Genomic DNA, 14338 nt, shown 5'->3' with positions numbered 1-14338 from the left:
GGGGTGTGTTTACGACGTTTCGTCAGCAATGTACTGATTTACAAAATAACACAGCAGGTACCTATTGCAATTCCCATCACGTTCTAAATGCAAGCCGTCAGTAACTTATGAATGTTACATGACAATTCAGCCGAGAATTCGCGACTCGAATAATCTTTAGCAGCGCTGCAAGTAATGTGGCTCATATACGATATCGCAGCTCAAGATTTTGTAACCATTTTCTTAAAACCAAAATTTTAAGAAGCATTTCGGCTCATTCTACTTTGAGACCCTTTGTTTTTTTTTTTTTTTGTACAAAATAATATTACCTACAATTCCTTTCAAGTATATAAATCAGTACAGGCTTCAAAAGGAGTGGCACTTAAAGTGTCCATCATTCGAGAGACTATGGCCACACCTATAATTTATATGTTATAGATAATAGAAGGGATTAGGTGGCAGGTCGTCCGAAGGCGATCGGTCGCCGTCGATGAATTGAAGCCGCAACACAATTAGAAGGTAATACCGACGGCTTCCAGTATAATGGATTGGCTTTCACCCTGGCATGAACAACCAGTATTTCACAGTAGGCTTAGTATCGCAAGACCTGCTTAGACCCTAGCATTTGTCCACCAAAAAAATACATTTATTTTTATATGATACACAGTTTATACACTCGCCTTGCACTTTGATAACATGTCCATTGTCTTAGGTCCGGCAGTTCTCAAGGTACAGACAGTTAAAGTAATGGAAGACGAAAATAATAACAATAGAATACCATCATTTTCCATTGAAATGATAATAATTAACTTTTCATAGATTTATATTTGCACACGTATAAAATTGTTTGTTTTAAAAATCTATTTACAATAATTTCTAACTACTCCTATAACGTTGTCTTAAGACCCTTCAGTGTATTCGTTTGAAACCACAAGAACGCGCGATTCTGTATTGCATAAAGAGGTAAATAAGTTTTATATAGTAAAAAGTTTTCGTACTGGCAGAGAAAATATAATTCAATCAACTACAAAATTAATTCAATGTTTTTATTAATAATTATTTAAAGCGCAACGCCTTTGTCAATAAGATCATTTATAACAAATTTCATTCAATATTCATCACATAAGAATTTACCGTTGTGCTTGAAAACCTATAATTACGGATATAATTGAATAATTTCAAGGAACTTAATGATTCCTTTTACGATAATGATATACGGTTTAAATATTAATACTTAATACCTATCGTGTCTGAAGGAGAACCTCATCAGTACATTGACGAAGTATGAAAATTCGATTTTATCAATTTACATTGTTTTATGGCTAAAATCGGTACTTACCTGCTATGATGATTCTTGCTGTAAGGTAGGCAGTTACACTACCAACATTTGGTCTTCATAACTTTACAAGCACAGGCAATAAACCTATTAGACGAGTAAATAAACATTTAGTGGCTTATTTACAAACGCATAAAATAATATGTACTCAGTATCTAACAATTCTTTTGGCAATTGACATCCTATTAATTTCTATTTGATGTGTCGATTTACAAGAGGCTTGGGTTTGTTTATTTTCTGCGTTGTTTGGTCATGAGTGCTCTAACTCGCTTGAGGTTAGTGATGGTGATGTCATCGTTGGGCTGCAGCTGCAGCGCGCGCCGGTACGACGTGGCGGCGGCAGCATACTTGCCATTCAGGTGGAGGATGGCGCCGAGGTTGGAATGATACTCGGCATCCTGCAACAAAGCGACAATCCATTCCAGGAACCTCGAACAAGCCGGTGATAAGCTACGCTAAACGGAATACTCCAGATACAAACATGTTATGCGTTGTTTAACGATACACTCGTGTCTGATTCCTTTGAGGTGTATAATGTTAATTACTAAGGATGCTTTGTTCAAAGCCTTTGAGTTCAGAGGTAAGAAGTGAAACTGTATTTTCATTTTATTGCCAGTGGCTGGATTTTTGTAATAAAATTATTGAACAAAAAAGCTCTGAACGTTATAGACGTGTGGGTCAAACCTTTCACAATTTAGAAATATAGAGGCGGTGTGAGCGCGGCCGCGGTGGTCACACAGCAATGAACAAAAGGAATAACACGTTCAACGTTCGTTCGTGTTGATTCATTTTTGTTTATACACCTGCAGGTTTCGTTTGTGTTTTTCAAAAATAAAGCTTTAAAAGATTGTTAGAGCTACCAGTTATTTTCTGACAGTCTAATACATCTGTTAGTAATCTGTACCTTCCTTTTCGTTCTAATGATTTATTTCCGTTGGAAAATGAGGTTTTGCGTCAAAATTTTCCATATTTCCAAAATAGATTGTTTACTTAATTCGCGACCTTTTTGCCGTCATAAAATAATCACGGCTGAAATAACATCAACATGACTATCGCATTCCAAAACCTATAATATTCCTTAAAGGTCACCAAAGGGAAGGAACAAAGAAAACAGCCGTCGGCGGGACCTTGATCTGGCCATGTTTAACAAACAAACAGGATTGCTCAGTCGCCCCTTTGCTCAGCAATACGTTTTAAATCTTTATTTAACGAATATCCTAACCCGGCCATGCTAAATCAATTCGACACACGGAGGTTGATTCGACCATACGATTTTTCACGAATCTCTGCTGCATATTATTGGTGCGGTAAAAAATGCAACACGGAAAATATTTCAGGATTTAAACGTTACTTGGTTTTTTGCATGTCAAATATGTTTTGAGATTGGATTCGAAACGTTTTTTATTGACATGCTGGATGGTTTTGAATGGAGGCATTTATTGATAGATCGTTAATATAGAAATCGATAGTGATACTGTTTGTTTTGGGAATGGACAGATTTTATAGCGATATATTTTAACTGTCACTGTTTGTATTGCAATTAATCAAAACCTGTCCTTCGCAATGGAGGACCATCTATTTATATTCGTTAGCTTTAGCTTAAAAAATACATACCTACGTATTATAAAGTTATTGTTACTTAAATAATATTTATAAATGTCAGCTGAAACTTACATCAGGATTTAACTGCACTGCTCGCGCATACCACCGCTCGGCGGAGCGGCAACGTCGCGCGTCCCTAAGCGCTCGCGCAGCCGACGCGGCGCGCACGCTGTCTGAGGGGGACAACTGGGCGGCTGCTACTAGCTGCTCAGCTGACTCCCTGAGACGACGCTGTGATCTCAGGAACATGCCTATTGGAGAAATTATACCTACATGTCAGTATGAATGATAGTTAGAAAAAATTGTTCAAGGGAGTTGTCATAAAACATTCGTAGCATCACAGAGCCTACGCTGCTACATATAAGCTACGAATATCGTAGCATAATTATATTCTAGCTCTTATTTAAAAGTTATTATTACATTTGAATTTAGAAGGCCATTGAACTGCTCTGCAAAAGTCATTGATTAATGTTCAACATTACAGATACTGAAAACTTTAGGGTGGTCCCTAAAGTTTCTCGTAATAAAAATAACTTACCGAACTGATCTCTTACTGATGGATCGTTAGGCGCTAAAGTTAGTGCTTTTTTAAACCACATTTCTGCTTCCATACTCCTACTTGCCTGTAACAAAATATATTATTAATGATACTTGGACAAGTTTAATACTTTTAGCGCAAAGATTAGTTCAGTGAGATACTTGAGCGATGTTGTAATTCTTGTAAGAGAATAATTGATCAATGCGGCATAACGGGCGAGCCCTTAAGGAGTAATAATCTTAAGATACCGCAATCTTACCGCAGTAGAGAGTCATTTGGCGGTAGTGTTATTATGTGGTATTGTTGCTAAGTATGTTATTGCTAAGAGGCCACTGATTGAGAATTCGTTGAATAACATGTTATAACCAAGTTACCCAGATTTCTTATGCTTTTAATTTCCGGCCGTTTTTTTCATTTCTGCAGCATTTTGCCTGTAGTACCTATTACTCACGTAATGTCTTATATAAAATGTAATAATTTAATTCTTAGCAGTACTAACATTTCTGGCGAGTATTTGCGCTAATGTGACGTGTGTGCCCGCGTGATGCGGCGCGGCGGCCAGCGCTGACACTAAACTGTTCTCGGCCAGCGGCCATTGTTGTAGCTGCACATAAATCTCCCCCACCATTGATAGGACACTCTGCAAACAAAACCGAAATTAGTCTCACCATATATCATCCTGCCTGCATTGTTGGACATCAAAAGAATAGATTAGTCTCACTTTTGCATCGTCATACTTTTTATATGCTGATAAATCTAGTACTACGAAGATTCCTCTATTTTAGATACCTAACCACATAGCTTGGATTGCAGCCAGTTACCTCCTTAAATTCATTGGCACGTGCCTACTGCCAACTTGAAGAGACAACACTGTTGAATCTATGTTGAAATGCGATTTGTACAACTTACATGTCGTGTCCAGCCAACGATAGGTGTGTTTGTGTCGGGGAGTATTTGCAGTGCTTCTTTGTAGGCGGACAGTGCTTTGTGCCAGTGGCCTCTCTGTGAGTGTAAGGCTGCTAGTTGTACGAGCGCCGACACTCGGGCGGCGTCGTGCTCTCTTCGGTCGCGTACGCGCACGCCTTCGGCTCGGGAGCCGGCGCGCAGTGCGCTTGCGGCTTCCGCGAGACGCCCGTCCGCCATTAGCGATGTTCCCAGGTTCACATATGCCACTAAAACAATGTTGAATTTTTATTGGCAAGTCACAAACAAACATTCAATCAGTCATTCAATCCAGTGTAACAAATCATTCAATTCAGTGACTCAACTATCATAGTTGAGTCACTTTAATTTTAAATCTTAGTAATGTTAATACATTTTATTTTATACTATTGATCCATTCTATTTCAAACCACAGATAAGTTCAGTCAAAATAGAAAACAATAATGATTCCACCTATTACTAGTTAAAATACAAAGAGTTGTATTGCACACTCGAACTGAAAACAACTCAACTACAAAGTTCGGCTTGGATAGAAAATATTTAAAATATTTATTTCCCGCTGTCCACAGCTTACTTTGTTGAAAATGCTCCATTAAAACTTGTTCTTGTATTTACTTAACAATGAAAATTATAAACCCCTTTATTTTCAAGACAATAACAAAATTAGAACAGAATAAAGACTCGGCCGGCCCTCATCTAAAATAATTTGAAAGGACAATCAAATTATTAGTAAGGGCTATGAAGAAATACCAAAGAGGCTTTGTTTTTAATAATTAATTTATCTCAAGTACTTACGAGCCATTGAAGGTCTAAAGTAAATTGCTCTCTCGAAACTTTTGATAGCATCGCTGTAACGTCTTTGGTTTTGTAGTAATATTCCTCTGAAACAAAGATAAACACTTATTTTAGAGACGGTTATGTTTTACTCAATTTCGCTCCGATATTTACACAGTAGATAATTTGGTAATAATTGACCTAAGAAGATTTTGTTAATAATCTCAACCTACCTAATAAAGGATTGACATTACAATGAAAGTTCTTTAGACTGTGATTATTATTCTATTTTTTAAGACGATTTACTTTATGTGCCTGGCCTGAAGTATTGTTACGTTGGTCTAGTCTAGTCCATTGTCTTGTAGAAGCGACTGATAACTTGTAATTATTCACACTGTTTGTGTTCCTTACACATTTAGGACTCCATTTTAGCAGAATAGGTACAACCCAAAGTAAATATGTGTGAGCCTTCCTGAAACCTTCTTCGGGTTTTTATAAAACTGTATTCAACAACACTTAAATATTATAAAAGTATAAAAATCAAAGTGATTCATTATTGCTTACAAGTCTTATTACCTACTTAAATATCAGATGCAACAGTATCAAGCATGTCACGTTATAATAAAATTCATTTTCATACTTCTACAAAACGCTAGACATGTAGACGACTGCGGCATAGGCAAAAATAAAAATACCACTTAATAACTACGCCGCCGTAGACCATTTACTTTTTTATTGTGAAAAGTTTCCACAAAGTTTTATACACTAAGGTTTCACGGGAAACCTTATAAATATAATGGTTTTCGAGTATTCCTTTATCGTCATAGTTCTGTGTATGAACGTAATTGTTGAAGTTCGCCAATTGTCTTCAGTTTTATGAATAAAAAATAGGCAATACTGATAATAGTGTTGGAACGTTGCGATCACAATAACGTTACACGATGGAGCTTATAAAGAGCAGTATGTGAACAGTGCCTATTTGTCGTACATCCGTTCTATTCACACTATTCATCTTTCACAGCCACATCAGAGTCACCTTTTGTGACGTATTCATATGACGTATGAAATATTGAACCAGCCTTCGTGCAGAACTGAAGCTGCGGAGCTTGACGCTTTCATATTCCACATTAATATTGCGATCCTAGTTTCAAATTTGGCGCTAATTAGTGATGAGCATTTGCTGCTCTCAAATTCATAGCTCATCAAACGTTGTTTCGCGCCGTGCCACCAAATCTCGTAACAATTTGGCTCTTGTATACTTACTGTATTTTCATTATACATTGTGTCGAGTATGTTAAGTATATGTGTTAAGCACGAAACTAGTTCGTTAATTTATTTGAACACTTTCAGCCATTTGCGGGTACAAAAACACACAGCGATTTGTTTATGGTCAGTACTTTGTCACGCATGATTTATTATTTCAGGTGAAAGGACACTGAATGTCAACTCGTGCCAATTTCATATTATCTATTATGCCTGTAGCAATAAAGGTCATTTTGTTATGAACAGATCGTCGAGTTTACCCAACTTCATAATGCGTCATCATCCTGCCCTTTATCCCAAAATATGTAGCACAAAATTAATATTAAAATGGCGAGATTGCTGCGACATCAGCCTAAAATCAATCACGGATGGATGTTTCATTTCAATTCGTGTAACGCTTTATTGAAAAGATAATACTCTGTTACCATACAACTTTATTATGTGTCCTAAAAATACTCAACAGTGTAATATCTGTAAGCAACATCTGTGTCTAGCAAAGCGTCCAGAATCAAACAATCGGCGCGCATTATTACACGTGAACAATGCAAAATGTCAGCCTTAATGAAACATCACCTGATGTAACCGTACAACGTTATAAAAGCTGTATAGATAGACGCACTGCAATATTGTCCGCATGAATAATGCAGGGCCACAACGAGGTTGCTTCTACGTGGGACCAACGTACACTAATGAGAACCATCCAGCTCGGTCGGGCTATTATACCCTCCTCTTCGCGAGCAATAATTTGTTACTAATTCCCTTCTAATTATTGTAACGTTGGTATTGTGAGTGGAATTGCTTTTGTGCGGTTGGTGCAGCCTTACCAAAACTCGCTGTGTTGACATTCAAGCTCTCTGGCCGACGTTATTAATTTTGGTGAGATGAAAGTATGCAACTTGTTATAATATTTGCTGGAAGTTAATTGGGCTTTTGATATGAAATGTCATTTTTGACGTAGAATTTTATCAAGCAATTATGTTATTATGGAGGCACTTAACTTTGTTTTGTTGAAATGATGAAGAATTAAACATTTCGGATTAAAAGAATAGAATATGTTCTCACACTAACTAAAACAATTTTATATTGCGGCTCCTTCGTTGTGTTAAATACAATGGTAATAATATTTTTCTTCCGCAGAGAGAATTCTCATTTATTTCTATAAAATTGGCTCTTTAATTCTAACCACTAACGAGCGAAATACTTAACTATCTTTGAGGCAGTATCTATAAATTAGGAGCGTATCGCCGGTTGTGTACTATCACAATTTTTATTCCTTTCAACAGTTTCCGCAGCTCGTATAACGTTTTTTGTCTTTTTCCTCTTATCTCTTTGTTCGTATGTGGGCTAAGTGCAATATATGCGGGCGTGCGCAGTGTTTTGACATTTATTGGTACGAAGAGTTAATTTAAAATAAAGATATTTCATTATTTCTGAATATTTTTATGAAAAACACATTAATGATTTAAAATTTTCATTACTTATGCTTTCATCAAATGAAGCCACAAAAAATGTTTGTATATTGAAATAAAAATTGAATTTAATTGAATTGAAATTGAATGATTCGCATACATTTTAGTGCGAAAGCGGTGCAGAGTGGAATTTCCCTCAAAAATAATCCGCACAACTACCAGTTTCCCACTGAATGTCAATGTTCCGTCGGAAAATATTGTGCAGCAGTAAAATAGGCGTTCACACATTCGCAGCCAGTCAGCTTTTAACACAACATGTGATGAAAAGGTTTTTTCTCTCAACTTCATAATAGGCCCCTCTCGGTCCCTTGCCGACCCAACTGCACAACTTTCGATTAATACGCCTTTTTACCCACTATAAGGATTGTATAAGTAGGATAACGATTTTCTAAAATTGTTCTACTTTCTGCTTTATTTTACGTTTATTACAAAGTCAGGGTTATTATACTAAAATAGCTTTAAGGTAATTTGATTGTGATCCTTCAACCGTAATTAGGGTTAACTTACGTTATCTTAAATTGGATAGTAATAAATAGGTAGCAGATCAATTGGCATCATTGGCATCGTATAACTACACAATTATTGCAGAGTACAATGACCTAAACCTAAAATAACCACAGCAGTATCTATACTAAAATTAAATTACATAAATTACCCGAAACCTATATTTAATCAGCGGTAACATCATTATTTCTACGTTTCCTATTAAACATTTAGTGCTAGTTAATAACAAAGTCACAGTTACAATTTACTGTAAACCATTTTGCAGATCGATTCGATAAAATCACGGTAATATGCAGTTTGGCATCGCGGCCTAATACCTTGATTACCGCTTGCATTCTGATTCCTGTAAAACAATTAGAGGCATTGCAACTAAAGTTGGAAAAATTATCGTGTTATTCGATAAAAGCTATTTCATGTCGATGTACCTATAATTTGATGTTATTAGATCACTACTACACAGTAAATAGTTTTTTTTAATAATGTCTCACTACGATATACATCAAATTAGAATCCATTAGGGTGACAACAAAGTTCCCTTAGCGTGTAAAGTAAATTAAATGTGTGGAATTTTCATTAGCTATTGGACACAAGTCTTTACTGTTATTACTTTAATGTTCTGTTAGTTTTATAGCATGTTGCGGTCATAAAAGGTCAGGATTGTTGGTTTTATGCTATTTCATTTATATTTGCTTGATTGAACAGAAGCTTTGAAATTATAAGGAGACATGATATTGAAAAAAAACGGCGTCAATGCTACATAGAAAATTTGTCTTATTACGATTACATTAAACCACTGAGTAAATAAAATGACTTCAAACATTTTAACCCTTTCAAACGAAAAGCAACAAATTCCATTATATCAAAAGGCTAAGAAAATTGTATAAAGATTATGGCCGGCAGCCTTGTGAACTAATAAGATCATACTGCAATTGCTTGCTAAGCAACCCTAATTATAAGTATCTCTTGGGTCCCGCAGTACGGCTGGGAAGTGGATGCTTACAAACTGATTTAGACTTAAGATAATGGCCATCATAACGTGATTGGTTCAGGGAAATTGTGCTGAACATTTTTTAATTTTTACGCTTTAGATAGATTATTCTTAATGATTGCAGGCGATAATTGGCGTTTTAACTTGGCTTTATGAAAATATTGGTTCCAATATGAAATTATACTTCGCTTAACTTTATACAACACAATATGTAGACAGGACTTGCTTATGCTCATTCGGCACGAATACCGAATTAGAAACTCCTACAAAGTGATGGTCCACATGTGAACTAAAGCATGTATAAACCTAAGTTAAATGTCATGTATGTGTGTATGTGTAGGTAAAGGGAGAGAACAAACGATTTATAAGCGTTGGTCGTGACGGGTGTAACGCAGTCACACGCGTTTGTAGGTGCGATAAATTAAATACAGATACGGTTTGTTAATGTTAACGTTGCATAAATTATGATGACGGAATGTTTGTTTAATTTGGCACGTTTGAGCGGCGACGCAAACGTTGCTTGGATAAATTGTAGGTAATTTATGCAGTGAATGCTCACGATTCTCACGACACGGCTCCGATGCCCCCGGCCGGGCGGGTGCGTCGCACGCGATCCCGACATTCCGCGATTTAACCGAGGTGACAAATTGTGAATTGAATTAATGTTACCACCCTGCTTAAATTATAACTTACGCATTATAACACTATCTTTATTGTAGCTATAAATAACAGCTGAATTCTCAACTCGTTACACAAAGGGAACGATATTTTACTTCAGATTTATTTGAATAAGCAATTTGTCTGTTTCCATTAACTCGCCTTCCGAATTCTCAGTTTGCTGAATCGTTGACCGTGCTTGTATAAACACGACAAACCCAATTCCATTTTATCGTAATTTGAAGTTTTATCATTGGATATTATTATCGAACTAGCTTCAAGTGTTTACTTTGACGAAGTCGGTACCTATAGAAATTATAAAGCCTCATTTTTATTTCTACCTATTCTGAGTAATTATGACTCCATGAATGGAGCTACTAATGGTTCAATATATTTCCTTCACTTCAAACTAATTTGTATTACAAATAACAATTTGCATCCGTAAAATGATCAACCCATTAACGCGTTCATTCAATCACTCAACAACCACGATCTCATCACTATCAGATCCCGTAATGCCTAAACACGAAATAGCAAAGTAACCATTTCATTTACAGCTTTGAGAATACCAACATTGTGTCAGCAAAGTGTTGCCGATCCCTGTACACAGAGATTGCGAAATTGACCACTTATCTGCCTAACAGCATTATGTTCGCCACACACGATAGCAGCCGAGGGATCAGGACCCACATCCGTCGACTCTAATATATCTACTATCTGACAATGGTGCATATAAGTTTCTTAATGTTGTATTGTCTATTGGGAAGTATTGATAAACGTTTTCTTTTGTTTATTCATCTCCAAAACAACACTACCTGTTGATCTTTAATTCAGAATTGTCAACAAAACTCGAACTAAAGTACCTCACATAAAGATCGACAGTGATTTAGGTTAATTGTTAATTTATTTTTCTGTTAGTGAAAAAATATAATATAACAATATAATTTCCCAGGCTCGAGCAATATACTGAAGTTTATTACCCGTCTAATCTATCTCCATAAAAAGTTTCCATAAACCGATCGCTTGTATAGAAAATTATCTTTTACGAGCCATATCTATGTACACAATCAGTAATCACTCATTGCCATCTAATTTTATAGAAGCTTTACATACAAAGGATTACCGATAAAGCGAACCAAATGCCCCTTAAATACTTAGATACATCAATTCATTTTATTAAAATATGTGGTTTTGTTGGAATGGCTAAATACGAATAAATCTCCTTTTGGTAACATTAGTAGTACCTCCGAAAGTAGGTAAAAGCTTTTTGCGGGATGAAATTTAAATCATAATTATATTTGCAAAAGCCTTCCACAATTTTAGTAAAGGTCACATATTTTGGGCGCTTGTGATAAAAAATACTTGGAAAGGACTCGATTTACGATAACTTTTATGGAAGCGTGCTATGTATAAAAGTAATTAATATCTTTAATAAAAGAAGAATATTGGAATATAATTATCATGTGAGAATAAAATTATTTTTGCTTTCAAATAGCGTGTGAATGGAGCCACTTCCTAGTATTCCACTTTATATTGCAAGACGCCTTTGTTCTGTTATATTACTTGAATACGGAGAAATCTAATAAGGTGCTGTTTTTTATTTTATTTTATTATCCTTTGAATCTGTACGTACTGTATTGTATTGTCGGCGTTAAATTAAAGATGGTGAGGAACTATTGTTCGGAATAACTTTTTATTAAAAGGCATATTTTATTGCTTGATTAAAAGACAATTGTATAGCAAAAAGGCATCGTAATACGTAAGTATTAGCATATTGTGTCACACATTTTTATAGTTAGAATTAAAAATACTCGATTAACATAATATATTACATAATTATAAATTAAATATTTTTTAAAGGATAGTACTTTGTCTTGATACATAACTAATTTACGTCAGTGCAGTGTAACAGTACTTCTTACTCTGTCAGAATTATTAAACATCTTTTCACTGATTCCTTGTGAAAACTCGCGGAAAAGCGGGAAAGAGCCAAGTTTTCCTCAAGAGTTATCCGACGTTTCTTTTGTGTTTCAATTTTACTGTTTGATTTATTCTTGAAATGCATCGCGAAATAAAAGAAGTTTTTAATTAAACGCGGCTGAGTTATTCTGACAAGGATAATTAGGTTTGTGATACACTGCGTGAGACGCGCTCCACTTATATTCTGAACTTTATGAGCAGCATAATAAGGATTTGTTTTATTACTTGATCTAATCTAATAAATCTTTAATTATATTATATCCAAGAACAACTTCTTCATTGAGTTGATTCCACGGAACTAATTGTGAGTGTGTTATCTCAGTAGATTTGATTTGATTCGAAATGAACATTCTCAAGAAAGTTGCAATCGCTTCTTATGCAATCCAGGTGTGCACAAACAAAAGCAACTATTCTGCTATGTACAGAACTTTATAATTTCGTCCACTAAATCTTCACAATGAAGAAATAAAAGTTAAAAAACAGTTTACACGTGAGACAACAAAACTACACTAGCAAGCAGAAAAAACAACACAAACATTCGTAAACATACATTTAACATTAATTACATTCCCACCGCAAAAACTGTACCCAGAAAAATCCCAGTGAATTTACAATTACTCGTAGCAAGTGTTGTATGGTCCCGTATAAATTGCATTTGCATGTAGACGCGTCCAGATCTAGACCAAATCGTTTCGCAAACAAGTATGCAAATACCAAGCAAGCGTTGTCGCGAGTCTAGATGGTGGGAATGTTAAATATGTGTGTGTGAGTAAACACCAGTTTAATCTACGCCTTATCGCCATCGGGACGTTATAGTCCCGCCTCGCCTCGCTTTCTGTGCGACGCTGATATTGCATAGGGCTGATGCGCGCTTTGTATTTGCTTTTTGTTGCGCCAGCAAATATGGATGCATTGGTTTTGAAATTGATATCTTAGCTGTCATTTTGTGATATTAACACAAATAATTCGAAAGTAACACTTTTGTCTGTCGGTCACGTCTAAATGTCACACTTTTATGCCAGAATGACTGAACTCATTGAAGTGTTTGGTCCACAGATAATTTAGTGCCTGAAAAAGGACATAGGCTCCATTTAACGGGAACAAATCCCTCAGGGCATGAGTGGAGCCGCGAGGGATAGCTAGTGTTTTATAACTAGTTATATCTTGTAGTATCTTAATTTAAGATAACTGATCGCAGGTTTTTTTTTTTAATCATCCGTCTCTATCTACTGTTTACATACCAATTTTAATAATAATCGTTATATTGAATGGATGAACCCTTCAATTTATACTTATTTACTGACAAATTGACACTGACCTCGGCTAGCATGTCCTTCAACTTCTTTTAAATAAGTGATGCCACAAATCAAGGACGGTTAAGTATCCAATGTAAACTAGAATTTATTCAGCGTTTCAATAGTAAAATACCTGTTGTATCTATGAAACGTGATATAAAGACTAAAGCCACTGTTGCTATCTACTTTAGCAAAATTGATATTTAAATTAGTTTACGTGATCGTTATTCTGTCTTTTTGACCGACTTCCAAAAAAAGGGAAAGTTATCAATTCCGATCTTTATATTGTTTACGATATTTTTTTATTTTAATTAACGTCATAAACTACAGAATATGTTTTAAGGCAATAATTAAACCACTCATTGTTCAATTTATATTCAATTGGAATAAAACTCTTCGGAATTCCAGCATCTATCGCTTGTGAACTATCCTACTTCCCGCATGAATAAATTATTACTGATCTGTCTCGAACTCAGATCATTTAACCTAAAGCCTCTTATCTCTATGTGCTGATAGTTTTTGATTGATATAAAGTATTGAATCTTGAATATAACTAAACAGCTTGGACAGTTTGTTTGTATGTTTACTAATCTCAGGAACTGTACCGATTTGAAAAAAAAAACTGTTTGTGTTCAATGTCCGTACCTCGAAGTAGGCTTTCCGAGATTTTTAAAATCTTGCTTGAACGTGGGAACTACCCCACGGGACGCGGTTGGCACCCATGGTAGAAGCTGCTTATATTTTGTTGTCATTTTCACAGATTTTATGTCTTCTCACTTATCTTATGACTTTTCGATTCCGTGCAAGACGTAAAATATTAATAAAAATGATTTGATGAACTAAAAAATCAAGTACATAAAAGTTTAGGAAAACAATAGTTTCTGACCTATTGGCTTTCCAATTGCTTTCACTTACTAAGAATATTTACAATATATTTACTGAAACTTTCAAGTCAAACATTATTTGTATTTGATTATAGGTTTACTCGGTAATATTGATTTACTTAGACAT

At 35.4% G+C, this 14338-nt stretch overlaps 1 protein-coding gene across 1 annotated transcript in view; it reads right to left on the bottom strand.

The window, feature by feature from the left end:
• Nucleotides 1–319: 319 nt before the first annotated feature.
• LOC110370738 (protein O-mannosyl-transferase TMTC2) overlaps nucleotides 320–14338 on the bottom strand; it is an 83915-nt gene continuing 69896 nt past the window's right edge. Inside the window, exons 6-11 of the mRNA XM_021326653.3 lie at nucleotides 5193–5278; nucleotides 4365–4627; nucleotides 3955–4095; nucleotides 3456–3540; nucleotides 2990–3168; nucleotides 320–1713 (exon numbers count right to left, since the gene is read on the bottom strand). Of these exons, the coding sequence (XP_021182328.3) occupies nucleotides 1546–1713; nucleotides 2990–3168; nucleotides 3456–3540; nucleotides 3955–4095; nucleotides 4365–4627; nucleotides 5193–5278 (922 nt within the window). The 3' untranslated portion in view covers nucleotides 320–1545. The remainder of the gene's footprint in view (nucleotides 1714–2989; nucleotides 3169–3455; nucleotides 3541–3954; nucleotides 4096–4364; nucleotides 4628–5192; nucleotides 5279–14338) is intronic.

The sequence above is a fragment of the Helicoverpa armigera genome, chromosome 13 (genome assembly GCF_030705265.1).
Source record: "Helicoverpa armigera isolate CAAS_96S chromosome 13, ASM3070526v1, whole genome shotgun sequence".
NCBI classification, from domain to species: domain Eukaryota; kingdom Metazoa; phylum Arthropoda; class Insecta; order Lepidoptera; family Noctuidae; genus Helicoverpa; species Helicoverpa armigera.
The sequence above is the reverse complement of the archived record's forward strand: the minus strand, read 5'-3'. Positions and strand labels throughout refer to the sequence as shown.